The 22,676-nt window shown below is 36.8% G+C and overlaps 1 protein-coding gene across 2 annotated transcripts in view; it reads right to left on the reverse strand.

Moving 5' to 3' along the window:
• LOC133653341 (inactive dipeptidyl peptidase 10) overlaps nucleotides 1–22,676 on the reverse strand; it is a 104,065-nt gene that overhangs the window by 1,312 nt on the left and 80,077 nt on the right. For both annotated transcript variants that reach the window (XM_062052515.1, XM_062052514.1), the window contains exons 12-22: nucleotides 22,116–22,157; nucleotides 21,944–22,048; nucleotides 20,482–20,573; nucleotides 17,673–17,720; nucleotides 17,233–17,351; nucleotides 17,106–17,153; nucleotides 12,057–12,155; nucleotides 8,864–8,930; nucleotides 8,581–8,772; nucleotides 8,460–8,514; nucleotides 2,120–2,219 (exon numbers count right to left, since the gene is read on the reverse strand). In XM_062052515.1, coding sequence (XP_061908499.1) covers nucleotides 2,120–2,219; nucleotides 8,460–8,514; nucleotides 8,581–8,772; nucleotides 8,864–8,930; nucleotides 12,057–12,155; nucleotides 17,106–17,153; nucleotides 17,233–17,351; nucleotides 17,673–17,720; nucleotides 20,482–20,573; nucleotides 21,944–22,048; nucleotides 22,116–22,157 — 967 coding nt within the window. The remainder of the gene's footprint in view (nucleotides 1–2,119; nucleotides 2,220–8,459; nucleotides 8,515–8,580; nucleotides 8,773–8,863; nucleotides 8,931–12,056; nucleotides 12,156–17,105; nucleotides 17,154–17,232; nucleotides 17,352–17,672; nucleotides 17,721–20,481; nucleotides 20,574–21,943; nucleotides 22,049–22,115; nucleotides 22,158–22,676) is intronic.

The following is a 22,676-nucleotide window of genomic DNA, read 5'->3' on the forward strand; positions in this document are numbered from 1 at the left end:
GGAAGGTTGATAGTTTAGTCCATACATGGGGGAATACTTGGGTATGTAGGTACGTTAAGGTCGTAGTAGGTAGATCAATGACTATGTTGCTAGCAAGGTATTGTACGTAGGTTGGTCAATTGGTTGGTTTATTAGGTAGCCAGGAAGGTTGATAGTTTGGTTCATACATGGGAGAATACTTGAGTATGTAGGTACGTTGAGGTCTTAGTAGGTAGTTATTTGGGTAGATCAATGAGTATGTTGCTAGGGAGGTATTGTACGTAGGTTGGTTTGTTAGGTAGCTAGGAAGGTTGTTAGTTTGGTCCATACAGGGGAGAATACTTGGGTATGTGGGTACGTTAAGGTAGTAGTAGGTAGGTAGTTTGGTAGATCAATGACTATGTTGCTAGGGAGGTATTGTACATAGGTGGGTCAATTTGATGGTTTGTTAGGTAGCTAGGAAGGTTGATAGTTTGGTCCATGCAGGGGAGAATACTTGGGTATGTAGGTACATAAAGGTAGTAGTAGGTAGTTAGTTGGGTAGATTAATGACACTGTTGCTAGGGAGGTACTGTACGTAGGTTGGTCAATTGGTTGGTTTGTTAGGTAGCTAGGAAGGTTGTTAGTTTGGTCCATACATAGGAGAATACTTGGGTGTGCAGGTATGTTAAGGTAGTAGTAGGTAGTTAGTTGGGTAGATCAATGACTATGTTGCTAGGGAGGTACTGTACATAGGTTGGTCAATTGGTTGGTTTGTTAGGTAACTAGGAAGGTTGATAGTTTGGTCCATACAGGGGAGAATACTTGGGTATGTAGGTACGTTAAGGTAGTAGTAGGTAGTTAGTTGGGTAGATCAATGACTATGTTGCTAGGGAGGTGCTGTACTTAGGTTGGTCAATTGGTTGGTTTGTTAGGTAACTAGGAAGGTTGATGGTTTGGTCCATACATGGGAGAATACTAGGGTATGTAGGTACGTTAAGGCAGTGGTAAGTATTTAGTTGGGTAGATCAATGACTATGTTGCTAAGGAGGTATTGTACATAGGTTGGTCAATTGGTTGGTTTGTTAGGTAGCTAGGAAGGTTGATAGTTTGGTCCATAGGTAGTTTAATACTTAAGTATGTACCATAGGTAGGTTGAAGTAGTTGTAGGTAAATAATTAAGTAGATCACTGAGTTGATTTATAGGCAGTTAAGTATACAGCTAGAGAGATAGGTAGGTTGGTAGGTAAGTATGTAGGTTGCTTAGTCAACAACTTGGTAGGTAGCTGGGAAGGTTGATAGTTTAGTCTATTGGTATGTTAATACTTAGGCAGCTTGGTCAGTTGAGGTAGTTGTTGGTAGTTAGTTAGGTGGCTCAATAACTAGGTTGATAGGCCGAAAAGTGGCTCATTGAGTAGGTTAATAGGTCGGCATATTGATCGGTTTGGTAGATACTGAGATACAAAGAATAATAGTTTGGTTGATAGTAGGTCAATACTTTTTGTCTGTAGTTAAGTACATCATTAATTATTGGAGGTTTATCGTAGGTAGAGCCAAGTAGGCAGGTTGGTAGGTTGATTGCTAAGTCAGTAGGTAGGTTAATGAGTAGTTAGATGGGTGAGTAGTTTGGTAGTTAGATAGGTATTTAACTTAGTAGGCAGGTTGGTCAGTCAGTAGTTAGCTAAATAGTACGGTAGGTAGATACTAGATAGGTGGGTCACTTTAGTTTGGTAGGCTGGTTTGTAAGTCAATAGTTAGCTAAATAAATACTTAATTATGTAGTAAGATTTGGTCTGTAGGAATGGATCAAATTTTATTAGGTAAGTAGGTAGTTAAGTGTATAAATAATTAGGTTAACAGGTCGGTGGATCAACAATTAGTTTGGTAGATTGGTAGACAGATTGGTCGGTTAAGAGGGAGGGAGTGAGGTTGGTTAGTAGTTTTGTAGGTAGACGGGAAGGTTGATAAGTCGGTCGGCCGGTATCTTACAAGGTAGGTAGGTTGGTGGGTAGATCAATAACTAGGTTGCTACCGCAAAGCAGTATTAAAGAAATGCAGATAAGTTGCTACATTGGTGGAGCCATAGTTTGCTAGTTAAGTGGATTTATAATGATTTACTGTAAATATAAAAGTAGGTGAATAAGTGGATGAATAGACTCACTATAAAGTCTGAAGTCTGTTATTGGGGCCACAGCAGCTGCGCACTGGAAGAGCTTCTCTGTTGCTGTTAGCATTTTCAGAGTTAGGTATCCACCAAAGGCCTGTGGGGAAAAACAACATGAACTTCAATAAGGTATGAATGTGAGTGATAATAATATTCATTAAATAATATAGTCTGTATTCAAATATCAAATAATACAAACATATAGAACAGGGGTGCCCATTAGGTCGATAGCAGAGTGTGTGTCAGTCGATCGCCAGCCAGGCATGTAATTTGAATTTAATGAAAAAGACTGAAAATAAGCCGGGGGTCTGCGGGCCACAGGTCTCCAGCCAGGTCCAACCTCCCCCCGAAACTCCTGGTTTTTCAGCAATTGAACATGCAAAAATTAGCAAAAAAAAGCACCATTTAAAGATGTTTTAGTGTTTAAAGAATGTAAAAATGATCAACAGAGTTGACATAAAAACATAGCCCATTCGTCCAAATGAATCACTGTCTGTTTCAGTCACTATGTTATTTAGTCACTACAGTAATTATGTTCACATCCACAGGAACCACATGGGTTAGCCTACTCTACACAGTATTTACAACCTTACTAGTGTTCACTTCACAGCCACAGATGGGTCATCTAGTTATTGACATTACTTATACATTACTTTGTCTGTTTCAGTCACTATGTTATTTAGTCACTACAGTAATTATGTTCACATCCACAGGAACCACATGGGTTAGCCTACTCTATACAGTATTTACAACCTTACTAGTGTTCACTTCACAGCCACAGATGGTTCATGTAGTTATTTACATTATTTATACATTACTTTGTCTGTTTCAGTCACTATGTTATTTAGTTCACAAATAAGACGACAAAAAGCAACCCCTTTCATGTGGTATTGGACAGAAAGGAGGACTTTTTTTTCTCCTCCATTTGAAAATGTGGACGTTATCATCACTACTGTCTGATTCCAATCAATGCAAGTCATCACAATCAGGTAATACACCAACTTATATTCTTGTTTTCATGAAAGAAACGAATCTATACTGTATGTGTTAAACATGCTTGTATTTTCACCTTTAACATGTTAACAAAAAACGTATCTTTCATAATACAATTAAAATAAAAATAAATAAAAATGTATCTTTCATAATACAATTAAAATAAATGATAAATAAATATATATGTTCATATAAATATAATATATAAAAATTATATATATATATATATATATATATATATATATATATATATATATATATATATATATATATATGTATATATATATATATATATATATATATATATATATATATATATACATATATATATATATATATATATATATATATATATATATATATATATATATATATATATATATATATATATATATATATATATATATATATATATATATATATATATATACACAAAAGCGGGATGATGTTTGATAACAAATTATCGAGTTCGAGCCCATTATCGAATCCTCTTATCGAACCGATTCCTTATCGATTCTCTTATCGAATCCAGATAGGTTGTTGTATATGGAAAAAAACACAATATTTGGTTTAACAAAAGCTCATTTTTATTTTATAAGAAAAAAAAATAAAAAAATAAAAAAATAAATATTGACTGTTACCCCCCTAAAAAAATAAAATAAATACATATTGACTGTTGTTACCCAAAGTATATTAAGTGGTATTTTTCCGAAAAACAAATATATACAGTAACACAAAAGCAACCTGTCTCTGTGATCACTATAGGTGTATAAATAATAATATAGTGTTAAATAAAATCAGTCCCTTGGGCACAAAACTGAAAATAATACAGCTCTCCAAAAAGTGCACTTCTGCTGCTATTGGAACATACTAACTACACAGACTATGACACTAAGAACACCACAGTCATCAATCAACAATCCTTCTTCCAAAAAATTATTTAGATGGTGGAAATACACGACTGGCAGCCATTTTAAGTCCTCAAAACATCCATTGAAACAGTGCACAAAAATCGTTTTTCAATAAACATCTTAGTATCAAATTTAACCACTTTCCACCTTAATATTGAGTTAAAGGCCTACTGAAACCCACTACTCGCGACTACGCAGTCTGATAGTTTATATATCAATGATGAAATCTTAACATTGCAACACATGCCAATACGGCCGGGTTAACTTATAAAGTGACATTTAAAATTTCCCGGGAAATATCCGGCTGAAACGTCGCGGTATGATAACGTATGCGCGTGACGAAGTCAGAGTAACGGAAGTTATGGTACCCCGTAGAATCCTATCAATCAATCAATCAATCAATGTTTATTTATATAGCCCTAAATCACAAGTGTCTCAAAGGGCTGTACAAGCCACAACGACATCCTCGGTACAGAGCCCACATACGGGCAAGGAAAAACTCACCCCAGTGGGACGTCGGTGAATGACTATGAGAAACCTTGGAGAGGACCGCATATGTGGGTAACCCCCCCCCTCTATACAAAAAGCTCTGTTTTCATTTCATAATTCCACAGTATTCTGGACATCTTTTGCAATTTGTTTAATGAACAATGAAGGCTGCAAAGAAGACAGTTGTAGGTGGGATCGGTGTATTAGCAGCGGACTACAGCAACACAACCAGGAGGACTTTGTTGGAGCGCTAGCCGCGCTAGCCGCGCTAGCCGCGCTAGCCGCGCTAGCCGCCGACCTCACCTTGACTTCCTACGTCTCCGGGCCGCCAAACGCATCGGGTGAAGTCCTTCGTCCTTCTGCCTATCGCTGGAACGCAGGTGAGCACGGGTGTTGATGAGCAAATGAGGGCTGGCTGGCGTAGGTGGAGAGCTAATGTTTTTAGCATAGCTCTGTGCGGTCCGGTTGCTAAGTTAGCTTCAATGGCGTCGTTAGCACAGCATTGTTAACCTTCGCCAGCCTGGAAAGCATTAACCGTGTATTTACATGTCCACGGTTTAAAGGCCTACTGAAAGCCACTACTACCGACCACGCAGTCTGATAGTTTATATATCAATGATGAAATCTTAACATTATAACACATGCCAATACGGCCGGGTTAACTTATAAAGTGACATTTTAAATTTGCCGCTAAACTTCCGGTTCGAAACGCCTCTGAGGATGACGTATGCGCGTGACGTAGCCCGGCGAACACGGGTATGCCTTCCACATTGAAGCCGGTACGAAAAAGCTCTGTTTTCATTTCATAATTCCACAGTATTCTGGACATCTGTGTTCGTGAATCTGTTTCAATCATGTTCATTGCATTATGGAGAAGGAAGCCAAGCAAGCAAAGAAGAAAGTTGTCGGTGCGAAATGGACGTATTTTTCGAACGTAGTCAGCCACAACAGTACACAGCCGGCGCTTCTTTGTTTACATTCCCGAAAGATGCAGTCAAGATGGAAGAACTCGGATAACAGAGACTCTAACCAGGAGGACTTTTGATTTGGATACACAGACGCCTGTAGAGAACTGGGACAACACAGACTCTTACCAGGATTACTTTGATTTGGATGACAAAGACGCAGACGTGCTACTGTGAGTATGCAGCTTTGGCTTTTTTTTGCGTATGTACGTAACTTTTTTAAAATATATAAGCTTTATGAACCTTGGGTTAGGTGAACGGTCTTTTGGGCTGAGTGATTGTGTGTGTTGATCATGTGTTTGAATTGTATTGGCGTGTTCTATGGAGCTAGGAGCTAGCAGAGGAGCTAGCATAACACATACCGTACCTACGTGCGCGTCACGTACGTAACTTTTTAAAAATATATAAGCTTTATGAACCTTGGGTTAGGTGAACGGTCTTTTGGGCTGAGTGATTGTGTGTGTTGATCAGGTGTTTGAATTGTATTGGCGTGTTCTATGGAGCTAGGAGCTAGCAGAGGAGCTAGGAGCTAGCATAACAAACACGCAGGTGTTATTATGCAGGATTAATTTGTGGCATATTAAATATAAGCCTGGTTGTGTTGTGGCTAATAGAGTATATATATGTCTTGTGTTTATTTACTGTTGTAGTCATTCCCAGCTGAATATCAGGTACCGTGAGTATGCAGCCTTGGCTGCTAAACATTCGATAACTTGACCGTATGTGCGCGTCACGTACGTAACTTTTTAAAAATATATAAGCTTTATGAACCTTGGGTTAGGTGAACGGTCTTTTGGGCTGAGTGATTGTGTGTGTTGATCAGGTGTTTGAATTGTATTGGCGTGTTCTATGGAGCTAGGAGCTAGCAGAGGAGCTAGGAGCTAGCATAACAAACACGCAGGTGTTTTTATGCAGGATTAATTTGTGGCATATTAAATATAAGCCTGGTTGTGTTGTGGCTAATAGAGTATATATATGTCTTGTGTTTATTTACTGTTGTAGTCATTCCCAGCTGAATATCAGGTCACCCCCGGCTCTCACAGCATCTTCCCTATCTGAATAGCTTCAACTCCCCACTAGTCCTTCACTTGCACTTTACTCATCCACAAATCTTTCATCCTCGCTCAAATTAATGGGGAAATTGTCGCTTTCTCGGTCCGAATCTCTCTCACTTCATGCGGCCATCATTGTAAACAATAGGGAACTTTGCGTATATGTTCAACTGACTACGTCACGCTACTTCCGGTAGGGGCAAGCCTTTTTTTTATCAGATACCAAAAGTTGCAATCTTTATCGTCGTTGTTCTATACTAAATCCTTTCAGCAAAAATATGGCAATATCGCGAAATGATCAAGTATGACACATAGAATAGATCTGCTATCCCCGTTTAAATAAAAAAAATTCATTTCAGTAGGCCTTTAATAGTATTGTTGATTTTCTATCTATCCTTCCAGTCAGGGGTTTATTTTTTTTGTTTCTATATGCAGTTAAAGCACGATGCTATCACGTTAGCTCGTAGCTGAAGCATTTCGCCGATGTATTGTCGTGGAGATAAAAGGCACTGAATGTCCATTTCGCGTTCTCGACTCTCATTTTCAAGAGGATATAGTATCCCAGGTGGTTTAAAATACAAATCCGTGATCCACAATAGAAAAAGGAGAGTGTGGAATCCAATGAGCCAGCTTGTACCTAAGTTACGGTCAGAGCGAAAAAAGATACGTCCATCACTGCCTCTCAAGTCCTTCACTTTAACGTTCCTCATCTACGAATCTTTCATCCTCGCTCAAATTAATGGGGTAATCATCACTTTCTCGGTCCGAATCTCTCTCGCTCCATTGTAAACAACGGGGAATTGTGAGGAATACTAGCTCCTGTGACGTCACGCTACTTCCGGTACAGGCAAGGCTTTTTTTAAATCAGCGAGCAAAAGTTGCGAACTTTATCGTCGATTTTCTCTACTACATCCTTTCAGCAAAAATATGGCAATATCGCGAAATGATCAAGTATGACACATAGAATGGATATGCTATCACCGTTTAAATAAAAAAAATTCATTTCAGTAGGCCTTTAATCAAGTGATTCTTTGGCATACCACTAGATGGAGCCAGTGTGCTGCTCGTGGCAGAGTTGTGTATAGAGCAGGGGTTGGCAACCCAAAATGTTGAAAGAGCCATTTTGGTCCGAAAAAAAAAAAATCGGCTTGGAGCCGCAAAAAATTAAAAGCCTTCGATAAGTGATATAATGAAGTCAACACATGATGTACGTGTCTGTATTAGTTATATTAGCCTACTATCAAAATGACTTTAAAAGTCTTATACGAGTGTTATAACGAGCAAAAGTTGCGAACTTTATCGTCGATTTTCTCTACTAAATCCTTTCAGCAAAAATATGGCAATATCGCGAAATGATCAAGTATGACACATAGAATGGATCTGTTATTCCCGTTTAAATTAAAAAAAAAATCATTTCAGTAGGCCTTTAAATAAACAAGTTAAACAGTTTACTTACAGACTTATCGTTTCCAAGGCTTGTAAGAGCTAACACAACTTGTCTCAATTGTCTCATGAACTGAACTGACGTCGCCAACCCGGAAGTGCCCAAACTAATGACGCGTAGTATTTTCATATCGCCACAAGGTGTCAATAAGAGTCTACAATCAAATCAAATGGGCATAACATAACAGGAAATGCCCTGTGGGACGGGATTCGTTCCCAGGGATTCGAATAAAGAACCAACTCTTTTTCTTTACTATAGTGGCCTTGATAACGGGAACCGGTTCTCAAAAAGGGATTCGAGTCCATGGACTTGGTTCTTTTGTTATCGAACAACCGAGAGAACCGGTTTCGAACATCATCCCTAGTCATCAGTGTTTGAACCTGACACTTGGTCATTTAAAAAGTAGCTCGCCTGCTGAAAAAGTGTGGGCACCCCTGATATAGACAATGTAAAGAAATAATATGATTTAAAAAGAGAATGAACCTTGCCATAGAGGGCCATGCGGCGGTCATCAATGTAGGGCAGCTTCCTCAAGAACCTGCAAAAGTCAGGATCAGTTTCTCACAGTGATCATGGTCAGGCGTGTTGTCGCTGTGGTACGCACTCCACCACTTCCAAGTGATCTCTGACGTGAAGCAGGCCGAGCTTACTGGCGGCGGTGGCGACCTTCTGCCCGCGGCCCGCCCCGCTCCTGCTGTCCACCCAGGCCAACGCCACGCCGTGGACGCCGGAGAGGACCTGAGGCCAGCCCAGAGAGAACTCCTCTGTCACAGATTCGCGACCAGGAAGGCCGTCTCTGACGGGGACAGGACAGATGAGACCGGCTTGAAGACTTTTGACAGCTGAAGGCCTGAAGGTCACACGGGCAAGTGTGGGCGTCTACTTACACAATGACCAGCAAGGGATGCAAGTTGGCCTCGTAACCTCGAGGCAAAGATAGCTTCAGGTGCACGTCTGAGGAAAGCAAACCAGTGAGATCGTTAGAAAAAGCGGAGTTAAAAAGACTCGATTGTCTTTGATGTTTACAAAACATACGTTTGGTTTATTCAAAACTAAGTTGTCTTTTACTTCAAAAAACTGTTTAGTTCCACAGGAGACTCTTAACTGTTTTTAAAGTAGACATAAAAAGGCTTAAACTAGCATGGTTAGTGTCAGAATAATTGTATCTAAGTTATCACAAAACTTTGTGTGTCAATGAGTTCCCGGCGAGAGGACAAAAGCTGTCTTTGATCCTACCAAGAAGAAGGCTTGTAAAACTCCACTGTGTAGGATGGGAAGCAACATGAAGGTGTTCTGTTTCTTTGATGTATTGTAATCCACAGAAATATATTGTCTTGACCCGAGAGCTACAAAGCGCAGAGGAAGCAGGACCTGACTCCCCTCCAGGGACCTTTTCTTTGAACTCTTTTACGACCTTTTCTTTGAACCGACCTTTTCTTTGAACTGTTTTGTAATCAAGGGCGATGGCTGTTTACGACCCCCGTCCCTTAGAAACAGCTGTTGCCATGTAATCAGGGACAGTCCAAATAAGTTAAAGTTCAAGTTAAAGTTAACGTACCAATGATTGTCACACACACACTAGGTGTGGTGAAATTTGTCTTCTGCATTTGACCCATCCCCTTGATCACCCCCTGGGAGGTGAGGGGAGCAGTGGGCAGCAGCGTAGCCGCGCCCGGGAATCATTTTTGGTGATTTAACCCCCAATTCCAACCCTTGATGCTGAGTGCCAAGCAGGGAGGTAATGGGTCCCATTTTTATAGTCTTTGGTATGACCCGGCCGGGGTTTGAACTCACAACCTACCGATCTTCACTCTAACCACTAGGCCACTATAAAAGAGGAGGCGTACAATCTCCTGATGACAGTGCGGAAATACGACCACATCACACCAATTCTCAAATCCCTTCACTGGCTTCCTGTTCCACTCAGGATTGAATACAAAGTCTCCCTACTAACCCACCAGTGCCTCCATGGAAATGCCCCCCTCTACCTCAAAGAACTACTCACCCCCAAATCCTCCACAGGACACCTCCGCTCCGGACAGGCTAACCTCCTCCAACCTCAGAGGACAAAGCTACGAACAATGGGAGACCGGGCTTTCTGCTCCGCCGCTCCCAGTCTGTGGAATGCTCTCCCTGACCACCTGAGGGCACCACAGACTGTGGATGCTTTTAAAAAAGGCTTAAAAACCCTTCTTTAAAAAAAAAACATTTTTATAGATATATGCATACTAGTTCTAGCTATTAGACTGTTCTATTTTTATTAATTATTTTTTTATTATTATTTTTTCAAAACACCGTAGCACTTTGAGGTTGTTTGCTCAATACAAAGTGCTTTTTACAAATAAAATCTATTATTATTATTATTATTATTATCTTTGGTCAGAGCCTAGTGACACTGTACCAGGGTACAGATGCACGTGTTTCTCCTCACTGAGCCAAATTTAATTCTGTCTGTGTTGGATTCCTTGCTTCTTGTCTTGTTTAATAGATGTCATCAGTGTTTGAACCTGACAGTTAGCATAGTAAGTTTGCCAACAAAGTGGTGTTTCATTGGCAACACAAAGCAGAGAAAGGACAGGAAAGGCTGGCAGGGCCACAAGCAAACAAAACGTGTTAGTCATACTCATTGAAAGACACTGACCCTCATGTTAAACACCCAGGAGACTCTAAATCTGTGGTCACCATATATATAAACATACACTATGTCGCCAAAAGTATTTGGCCACCTGCCTTGACTCACATATGAACTTGAAGTGCCATCCCATTCCTTACCCATAGGGTTCAATATGACCTTTTGCAGCTATTACAGCTTCAACTCTTCTGGGAAGGCTGTCCACAAGGTTGCGGACTGTGTTTATAGGAATTTTCCACCATTCATTGGTGAGGTCTGGCTCTCAGTCTCCGTTCTAATTCATCCCAAAGGTGTTCTATTGGGTTCAGGTCAGGACTCTGTGCAGGCCAGTCAAGTTCATCCACACCAGACTCTGTCATCCATGTTTTTATGGACCTTGGTTTGTGCTCTGGTGCACAGTCATGTTGGAAGAGGAAGGGGCCCGCTCCAAACTGTTCCTACCAGGTTGGGAGCATGGAATTGTCCAAAAAGTTTTGGTATCCTGGAGCATTCAATGTTTCTTTCACTGGAACTAAGGGGCCAAGCCCAACTCCTGAAAAACTACTATATTGCCAAAATATTTTTTTTATTTTAGTATGTTTTTTGTTTGAGGACAAACATGACACAAACCTTCACAATTGTTCAAAAGCCCAGTGTTTAATATGTTTGTGTGTATGCTGCACTGATGAGAGTATTTGGTGAACATCGTTTTGTCCTACTAGTTTCGGCGGTTCTTGAACTCACCATAGTGTGGACTGTGACGCAACAGTTTGTTTACATGTAAAATATTCCACTCCTCTGTCTCATTTTGTCCACCAAACGTTTTATACTGTGTGTGAATGCACAAAGGTGAGCTTTGTTGACGTTATTGACTTGTTGGAGTGCTAATCAGGCATATTTGCCATGAATTGATTACGTGGACCCCGACTTAAACAAGTTGAAAAACTTATCCGGGTGTTACCATTTAGTGGTCAATTGTACGCAATATGTACTGCACTGTGCAATCTACTAATAAAAGTTTCAATCAATCAATTTGGTCAGTGCATGACTGCAAGCTAATCAATGCTAACATGCTATTTACTAATGTTACTAATTTACTAATGTTTTCTAATGTAAAAGTGTGTAGAATAAATATTACATTTCAACATTTCTGTCAACGAAGATTTGCTTGAGCCTGCGACACATAGTTATTTTGATAGTAGGCTTTTATAGCTAATATAGACACTTACATCATTACGTGTTGCCTTCATTATAAGACTTATATACGGCTTTTAATTTTTTGCGGCTCCAGACAGACTTGTTTTTTGTATTTTTGGTCCAACATGGCTCTTTCAATGTTTTGGGATGCCGACCCCTGGACTAGAACAATGAAATATTACTATAATTGTGATGCAGGAGACGTGGCGACGACTAAGTACTGTGAGAGAGAATACCACCGAGTAGTCTTCATGCGAGAGAAGTTGTCGTACCGTGGCTGTCAGTTGAAAATGTCCTGAACAGAGTTTCGGGGAGATGTTTGTCCTCCAGGGCTTTGGACAGGGGGCTGTTGTCCTCCAGGACCACGTATCCTACAAGAGAAACACACCATGATCATAATAATAATAATAATAATAATAATAATAGATTTTATTTGTAAAAAGCACTTTACATTGAGTAAACAAACTCAAAGTGCTACAGCAGGGGTCACCAACCTTTTTGAAACCAAGAGCTACTTCTTGGGTACTGATTAATGCGAAGGGCTACCAGTTTAAAAACACTTAAATTAATTGCCAGAAATAGCCAATTTGCTCAATTTACCTTTAACTCTATGTTATTATTAATAATTAATGATATTTACACTTAATTGAACGGTTTAAAAGAGGAGAAAACACAAAAAAAAATGACAATTAAATTTTGAAACATAGTTTATCTTCAATTTCGACTCTTTAAAATTCAAAATTCAACCGAAAAAAAAGAAGAGAAAAACTAGCTAATTCGAATCTTTTTGAAAAAATTAAAAAAATAATTTATGGAACATCATTAGTAATTTTTCCTGATTAAGATTAATTTTAGAATTTTGATGACATGTTTTAAATAGGTTAAAATCCAATCTGCACTTTGTTAGAATATATAACAAATTGGACCAAGCTATATTTCTAACAAAGACAAATCGTTATTTCTTCTAGATTTTCCTGAACAAAAATTTTAAAAGAAATTCAAAAGACTTTGAAATAAGATTTAAATTTGATTCTACAGATTTTATAGATTTGCCAGAATAATTTTAATCATAATAAGTTTGAAGAAATATTTCACAAATATTCTTCGTCGAAAAAACAGAAGCTAAAAGGAAGAATTAAATTAAAATGTATTTATTATTCTTTACAATAAAAAAAGTAAATTTACTTGAACATTGATTTAAATTGTCAGGAAAGAAGAGGAACGAATTTAAAAGGTAAAAAGGTATATGTGTTTAAAAATCCTAAAATCATTTTAAGGTTGTATTTTTTCTCTAAAATTGTCTTTCTGAAAGTTATAAGAAGCAAAGTAAAAAAAAAAAAGAATTTATTTAAACAAGTGAAGACCAAGTCTTTAAAATATTTTCTTGGGTTTTCAAATTCTATTTGAGTTTTGTCTCTCTTAGAATTAAAAATGTCGGGCAAAGCGAGACCAGCTTGCTAGTAAATAAATAAAATGTAAAAAATAGAGGCAGCTCACTGGTAAGTGCTGCTATTTGAGCTATTTTTAGAACAGGCCAGCGGGCTACTCATCTGGTCCTTACGGGCTACCTGGTGCCCGCGGGCACCGCGTTGGTGACCCCTGTGCTACAGTATATTAAAAAAATAATAATAAAAAAAATAAATTACATAAAAAGATAATAAAAAAAATAAAAATAAAAATAAAAACTACAACAGCCAAATAGCTAAAACTAGTATGCATATATCTAAAAAAAAGGCTTTTTAAAAAAGAAGGGTTTTTAAGCATTTTTTAAAATGCTTAAAAATGATCATGATCATTCATGTGCTGAGGGCTCAGAGGTACCGACAGGGGGCAGTGTTGTTCTAATGATGTCAACGCAAAAGTCTATGATGCTTTGGTTGTTTATAGCGGCCTCTGCAGGATTTAGGTAGGTACTTGACAATGTTACCAGTTCACTGCCTTCTTGTTTTTAAATACATTGCTTGCCTATCTATGGGATGTCGTTGTGGCTTGTGCAGCCCTTTGAGACACTTGTGATTTAGGGCTATATAAATAAGCATTGATTGATTGATTGATTGATATCTGTTTTATCCAGTGCTTTCAAACTTTTATTTCTATTTTTATCTATGTTTCTGTTTTATCTAGTGTTTTTCATGTTTTCATTTCTATTTTAATTTTCTATTATATATTGTAACTTTCTATTTTTTTAATTTTTTTTTTATACTTTGTATAACTTTGAGATTTTAACAAATGTAAAGTGCGTTACAAATTATTGTTATTATTATTATTATTATTATTATTACAGTACAAACTGGCCAAAAATTAACCAAAAATTTGCCAAAAAATGTCCCAATCTGGAAAATCTAAAACCCAATTAGGGAAAAAAATGATGTTATCTGGCATATTCAGGATAATATATATGAGGGGTGTCCAAACTTTTTTTTACCATGTCAAAGCATGCGGGGGCCATTTATTTTTTTATTTTGTAAAACATGCTCAATACAGAAATGATATATATTTAAAGATACCACTTTGTGTCAGCTTTGTATCATAGGTGCCATTATTATTCTTATACGATACCGATATTGGAGTCGATACTGATAGTAATCTCCTGAAAAATGTCCCGTCTTGTAAATGTCCAGTATTATTATGTATTTTAAAATGTACTGCTTTTATATTTCCTGTGTTTTATATTATTACTTTGAATTGTTTTATATTTTAACTTTTTATCCTGTAAAGTGTCTTTGAGTACTCTGAAAATTATAATAATAATAATAGATTTTATTTGTAAAAAGCACTTTACATTGAGTAAACAACCTCAAAGTGCTACAGTGTATTAAAAAAAATAAATAAATAAATAAAAAGATAATACAAATAAATAAAAAATAAAAACTAGAACAGCTTAATAGCTAGAACTAGTATGCATATATCTAAAAAAAAAAAAAGCTTTTTTAAAAAGAATCAATCAATGTTTATTTATATAGCCCTAAATCACAAGTGTCTCAAAGAGAAGGGTTTTTAAGCCTTTTTTTTAAAAAGCATCCACAGTCTGTGGTGCCCTCAGGTGGTCAGGGAGAGCGTTATATCAACTAAAATGTATTATTAATATTATTATTATTAATTCGATACGATATCAGCAAAAATTACACATACTGTGCTTGTAATATTTTGTCGAGTGTAACGTTAGGAAAGGTTTGATCAAGTGGAATTAGTCAAACAAACAACAAAAAAAACTAACCTATTTATTATTCACCGTCCGAAAATGACTAATGTTGTCTTTAAGTTGAAGAGGAGTGGTAATTATTATTATTATTTATTTATTTTTGGCAAAATTAAGTGACCCCAATTATTAATTAGGATCATGACATAATAACTGGAGTGGCGCAGACACGGTTGTTACTGAACACAATTTTACTACGCTGCCGCCTTTGTATCTGTATTAAATATTATTTGATATATTGACAAATGTCGTGTTTTAGACTGCAATATTGTTCAATTAAAGACACTTATTTCGTATGTATAGTTTGAGCTAGTGTTGTTCCGATACCAATATTTTAGTACTGGTACCGGTACCAAAGTGTATTTCGATATTTTTCGGTACTTTCCGAAATAAAAGGGACCACAAAAAATGTCATTATTGTGTTTATTTTAACAAAAAAATCTTAGGGTACATGAAACATATGTTTATTATTGCAAGTTTGTCCTTAAATAAAATAGTGAACATACTAGACAACTTGTCTTTTAGTAGTAAGTAAACAAACAAAGACTCCTAATTAGTCTGCTGATGTATGCAGTAACATATTGTGTCATTTATACACCTATTATTTGTCTACATTATAAAGGACAAACTGTAAAAATTGATTATTAGTCCACTTGTTCATTTACTGTTCATATTTGCTTATTTTCTGTTTCAACATGTTCTATCGACAATTCTGTTAAAATGTAATAATCACTTATTCTTCTCTTCTTTGATACTTTACATTAGTTTTGGGTGATACCACACATTTAGGTATCGATCCGATACCAAGTAGTTGTCATACATTGGTCATATTCAAAGTCCTCATGTGTCCAGGCACGTATTTCCTGAGTTTATAAACATAAGATACATTTTGAAAGAACGAAAAAAGATTTGTAATGCTAAAAAATATCGATGTAATCATAGCAGTATCGACTAGATACGCTCCTGTACTTGGTATCATTACAGTGGATGCCAGGTGTAGATCCACCCAAGGCGTTTGTTTACATTGTGACGCCGGTGAGCTAGTGTATCCTCCTACGGTGTGTAGTGAAGCATGTTTAGCTATTCCTCGTCATCCAGTGATAATGCTACTTGTAAGAAACTTACTTTATTTGTCTTGTACTTGGTATCATTACAGTGGATGTCAGGTGTAGATCCACCCACGGCGTTTGTTTACATTGTGGCGGCGGTGAGCTATTGTATCCTCCTACGGTGTGTAGTGACGCATGTTTAGCTATTCCTCATCCTCCAGTGATAATGCTACCTGTAAGAAACTTACTTTATTTGTCTTGTACTTGGTATGTCTTAAAGCACCTCTTCCTGAGGGCGTTTCGGTGTTATAACTCCACCTTTATCTTTTCCGCTCCGGACAGGCTAACCTCCTCCAACCTCCCGAGGACAAAGCTACGAACAACGGGTCTGTGGAACGCTCTCCCTGACCACCTGAGGGCACCACAGACTGTGAATGCTTTTAAAAAAGGCTTAAAAACCCTTCTTTTTAAAAAAGCCTTTTTTTTTTTTTAAAGATATATGCATACTAGTTCTAGCTATTAGGCTGTTCTAGTTTTTATTTTTATTATCTTTTTTATTTTTTATTTTTGTTTTAATACACTGTACCACTTTGAGGTTGTTTACTCAATGTAAAGTGCTTTTTTTAATTTTTACAAATAAAATCTATTATTATTATTATTATTATTATTATTATTATTATTATTATTATTGTTATCTTTACTTTTTAGACCAAAATGCGTTCGTTCTCCCTTTTCTGTCTACACACTGTGTCTGCTTGTAAGTACTCTGTGTGTGCGCGCTGCCGAACATGCTCCTCTGCTCGCAAAACCAGCAATGTCATGACGTGATGACGCGCTGTCATGCCTGTTAAAAAAAAAAAGGGTGGGCGGGGACCGGTACTTTTTAGAGGCAGTATAGTATTGAATATGATTAATTAGTATACTGGTACTATACTAGTACCGGTATACTGTACAACCCTAGATCCATATATATACATATATATGGAGATATATACATCAACAAAACTCCAACCGCAGGCCGCAAATGCCAGAGAAAGGTTTGTGATGTTTGCAAATAAAAGTGTGGAACTCACTGTAGGGGTCCTGGATGCTGTGGACCGTCACTTTGGGAATCCCCGGGCCTGCAGAAATGATACAAAAGAGACGTTTAAAGCCACTTTTGACCCGATTCTAACACCGTAGCACGTGTGACCTTTTTACCCAGGCATCGGAGGGCGACGTGCGTGCGGTTGGGGCTGAAAAGTGCGTCGAAGAAGTGGCACTCGTCCAGGAGGTGACAGGTGATGCACTGGCGCTCGAACGCACCATCCACATCCACGCTTGGGGAAGGACAGGAGAGGCGTTCAGGGACATACAGTAAAGCATCATTCCAAAAATATTGAGATTCCCTTGCTATTAAGTTAAAGTACCAATGATTGTCACACACACACACTAGGTGTGGCGAAATTATTCCCTGCATTTGACCCATCACCCTTGATCACCCCCTGGGAGGTGAGGGGAGCAGTGAGCAGCAGCAGTGGCCGCGCCCGGGAACCATTTTTGGTGATTTAACCCCCAATTCCAACCCTTGATGCTTACCGCAATTAACCTGATTGGATGCTAAGTATATGAAGAGGCCATGCCATTATTGTTTTTGTTACCTGTAAAGGTGCCGTCTTTGTTTGGATTCCTCCGTACTCAAGAAGTAGCTGATAGGGAGAAAAAGAGCAATAATTACAATAATAACTGAAAAATTATTGTCTTTTAAAAGTTAAAGTTAAAGTACCAACAATAGTAACACTAGATGTGGTGATATTTGTCCTCTGCATTCGACTCATCCCCATGTTTACCCCCCTGGGAGGTGAGGGGAGCAGTGAGCAGCAGCGGTGGGAATCATTTTTGGTGATTTAACCCCCCAATTCCAACCCTTGATGCTGAGTTTAGTTTAGTTGAGTTTATTAGGGATCCCCATTAGTCCACACCGCAGTGGAGACTATTCTTCCTGGGGTCCAGTACAACATGATCAAATAATAAAATGTTGTAATACAAAAATAGCAACAACAAAGAAACAAAAAAAACCCCCAAAACAATAACTTCGAGTTTACATACAAATGTTCATACCAAAGATAAAAAGTGTCAGAATAATTGTATCTAAGTTATCACATAACTTTGTGTTTCAATGAGTTCCCGGCGAGCAGACAAAAGCTGTCTTTGATGATCCTACCAAGAAAAAAGGCTTGTAAAACTCCACTGTGTAGGATGGGAAGCAACATGAAGGTGTTCTGTTTCTTCCTTCTATTGTAATCCACAGAAAGATTTGGTCTTGACCCAAGAACTACAAAGCGGAGAGGAAGCAGGGCCGGACTCCCCTCAAGGCGACCTTTTCTTTGGACGGTTGTAATCAAAGGCGATGGCTGTTTACGACCCCTCGTCCCTTAGAAACAGCTGTTGCCATGTAATCAGGGAAAGTCCAAATAAAAGAGCGTGGTGAGACTGTGCAAAGAGTACAGGCCAGACGTCTCTCCTCAATAGAGCCAAATTTAATTCTGTCTCTGTTTAATTCCTTGCTTCTAGTCTTGTTTAATAGATGTCATCAGTGTTTGAACCTGACAAAAAGAGCAATATAAAAATAGATGTATATATTTTTGCAAAAATAAAACAAAGAACCAATGGCCTAAAATATACACATTAGTGTACCAAAGACAAACAATAAGTGACGAAAAAGTACCATCCATCCATTTTCTACTGCTTGTCCCATAATCAATAAAATAGTCAATAATCAATAAAACCAAGCAGGGAGGCAATGGGTCCCATTTTTTGTAGTCTTTGGCATGACTCGGCCAGGGGTTAGAACTCACAACCTCCTAGTCTCAGGGCGGACACTAACCACAAGGCTTTAGGGCTTTGGGCTTTAGGGCTATGCTAAAGGAAAATGCTAATAATGCCATTAGCTAGAATGCTCGCAGCTAGCATGCTAAGCAAAAGTACTAAAGTACGCAAGTACAGATACGAAAACTGCCAACGCAGTTCCATAGTGTCCCAACATCATTGAAATATATATATATATATATATATATATATATATATATATATATATATATATATATATATATATATATATATATATATATATATATATATAAAATGAATTGTCCATTTTCCAAGCTATATATACTGTGTATATATATATACTGTGTATATATATATATATATATATATATATATATATATATATATATATATATATATATATATATATATATATATATATATATATATATATATATATATATATATATATATATATATATATATATATATATATATATATATATATATATATATATATATATATATATATATATATATATATATATATATATATATATATATATATATATATATATATATATATATATATATATATATATATATATATATATATATATGTAAAAAATGAATTGGCCATTTTTCAAGCTATATATACTATATATATTGTATATATATATATATATAATGAATTGGCCATTTTTTCAAGCTATATATATATATATATATATATATATATATATATATATATATATATATATATATATATACACACACACACACACACACACACACACATATATATATATATATATATATATATATATATATATATATATATATATATATATATATATATATATATATATATATATATATATATATATACACACACACACACACACACACACACACACACATATATATATATATATATATATATATATATATATATATATATATATATATATATATATATATATATATATATATATATGTATATATATATATAGCTTGAAAAATGGCCAATTCATTTTGACTGGGAAAAATGTCCCGGAAAACCTGGAATTCTGGGAAATCTGGGAATTTTCTTTTAACTTGGAAAAATAATTGTTTGAATGTCCAGGATGTGTGGAATGGTTTGAACTGGTTGAAAAATGTGGAAATGGTGGAAGCTCGAAAAATGGCCAATTCATTTTTGAATGGGAAAAATGTCCCGGAAAACCTGGAATTCTGGGAAATCTGGGACTTTTTGGGAATTCTGCAACTTTTTAACTTGGAATGTCCAGGATGAATGGAATGTGTTGAAGGTGGAATGGTTTGAACCGGTTGAAAAATGTGGAAATGGTGGAAGCTTGAAAAATGGCCAATTTATTTTGAATGGGAAAAATGTAACGGGAAAACCTGGAATTCTGGGAATTTTTTTTAACTTGTAAAAATAAGAGAGTAGAGACTGACATCATGTATTATTCTTTCCTTGATCCTCATCCTGGAATCAATCTCTTGCCTAAGCGATAATCTTCACTCAAGCACGAGTAAAGTAATCACATGCCGGCTTTTGGCCTCCGAACGCTTGAAGGTGAAGTGAAATCCTCCCTCAATAAATAAAAAAAAATACAAAAAATACAAAAATCATCATACATTTTTCCGGCCTTGTCGTCCAGGGCGCAGAGCGAGGTGACGTCCCAACTGCCCGATGTCAAGAAGCGAGCAGGGATGGAAGGGTTGGTGGGCTGCCGGGTCAAGAGAAGACACCACAGAATCAGGAGAAAAGATGCAGCAAATGAAAGCCAGACACTAATTACACTATTACATGTTATGTAGACCAGTGGTCCCCAACCACGGCCCGGTACCCGTCCGTGGACCGACTGGTACCGCACAAAAAAAAAAAAAAAAAAAAAAAAAAAAATTTTTTTTTTTTTTTTTTTTCTTCAAATTAAATCAACATAAAAACACAATATATACATTATTTATCAATATAAACCAATACAGTCTACAGGGATACAGTCCGTAAGCACAATGATTGTATTTCTTTAGGACAAAAAAAAAAAAAAAAATTTTATTTTTTTTTTCTCCCCAAATTAAATCAACATAAAAAACACAATATATGCATTATATATCAATATAAACCAATACAGTCTGCAGGGATACAGTCCGTAAGCACAATGATTGTATTTCTTTATGACACAAAAAAAAAAAAAAAAAAAAAAAGTTTTTTTTTTTTTTTTTACTACCCCTCGCCACCCCGGTCAGTGGGACAAATTTTCAAGCATTGACTAGGGATGGGCGATACCACACTTTTAGGATTCGATACGATACCGATACTTTTTCTTGCATTTTCATCGATACCGATACCGATACCAATAATTTCTTACTGGCAATTTTTTGTCAGTCAAAAATATTATTACTATTGTTATTATTTAAGACAAATCACAAGACAAATACAGACCATTTATACCACATTTATTATGGTCAATATATAATAAAAGTAAAATTAAAATAAATAACATAAATATGAAAAATAAATTAAATATTATATATAATAATAACTATATATTATATATAATAATAATTAAATATTAGAGCTTTCCAATTAACAGTCAAATCCGAATAGCAAGAAGCTGCAGTTATTTTTTTAAAGTTTGTGATATAATTAGCAATTAATGAAATATGAAATAGGCTAATGTTTTCGAAATGTAAGAAATCATGTTACAGATTAAAACCAAAATCACATTCAATCATATATTCAAGATTTGATCTGATATAGACCACAAAGAAGTCTTTTACATTTAGAAAAAAAAATCATAACATGACTCCTTTAAATGCGCCTTATAATCCGGTGCGCCTTTTGTATGAAAAAAGACCTGACTAGACCCGCTCATCGGCAGTGCCCCTTTTAATCCGGTGCGCCCTATGGTCCGCAATAATAGGATATCTTTAAAAGTGCTGCATCTTTACCTAAAAGCAACATTACTCTTGTGTAGATTTGGTCGCGGCTGAGTGCAAACTAAATGAAGGCCCCAAAGAAGCATTACATGCTGACTTCCTCCCATTACTCAGCAGGACGGCGCCATCAGTGCAAAGAAGGCGAGCAGGTCTTTACCCGGGCTGGGAGAGCGGCGACGTGGCTGAACTCTCCTCGGGCGCCCTGCTTGGCGGGCAGGACGGCGTAGAACATGGCGCCGTCTTCCGAGAACAGAGGGACGTCCTGACGGGAAAAGAGTGAAGTGAGGAGAAAAGCTTATTTCAGGCGTGTTGCTGGCCAGGCTGCATACCTGCGACGGTCTGGGCATTTTATCCAGGGACACTTTGTGCTTCTACCCAGGAAAAACAGAGCAGAAAAGAAAAAGGTAAGCGTCTCATGCAAAAATAAAACATCACCTCTTATTACTAGTGTGAATGTAACATAATGACATAATATAGTGTGAGTATTTCTGTTCATATGGACAGAGTTTCTAGGCGCAATTTATTTTGAATGGGAAAAATGTCCCGGAAAACCTGGAATTCTGGGAAATCTGGGAATTTTTTTTAACTCGGAAAAAAATAATAGTTTGAATGTCCAGGATGAGTGGAATGTGTTGTAGGTGGAATGATTTGAACAGGTTGAAAAATGTGGAAATGGTGGAAGTTTGAAAAATGGCCAATTCATTTTGAATGGGAAAAATGTCCCGGAAAACCTGGAATTCTGTGAAATCTGGGAATTTTTTTTAACTCGGAAAAAAATAATAGTTTGAATGTCCAGGATGAGTGGAATGTGTTGTAGGTGGAATGATTTGATTTGAATAGGTACAAAAATGTGGAAATGGTGGAAGATTGAAAAATGGCCAATTCATTTT

This window comes from Entelurus aequoreus, linkage group LG07, assembly GCF_033978785.1.
Source record: "Entelurus aequoreus isolate RoL-2023_Sb linkage group LG07, RoL_Eaeq_v1.1, whole genome shotgun sequence".
NCBI classification, from domain to species: Eukaryota; Metazoa; Chordata; class Actinopteri; order Syngnathiformes; family Syngnathidae; genus Entelurus; species Entelurus aequoreus.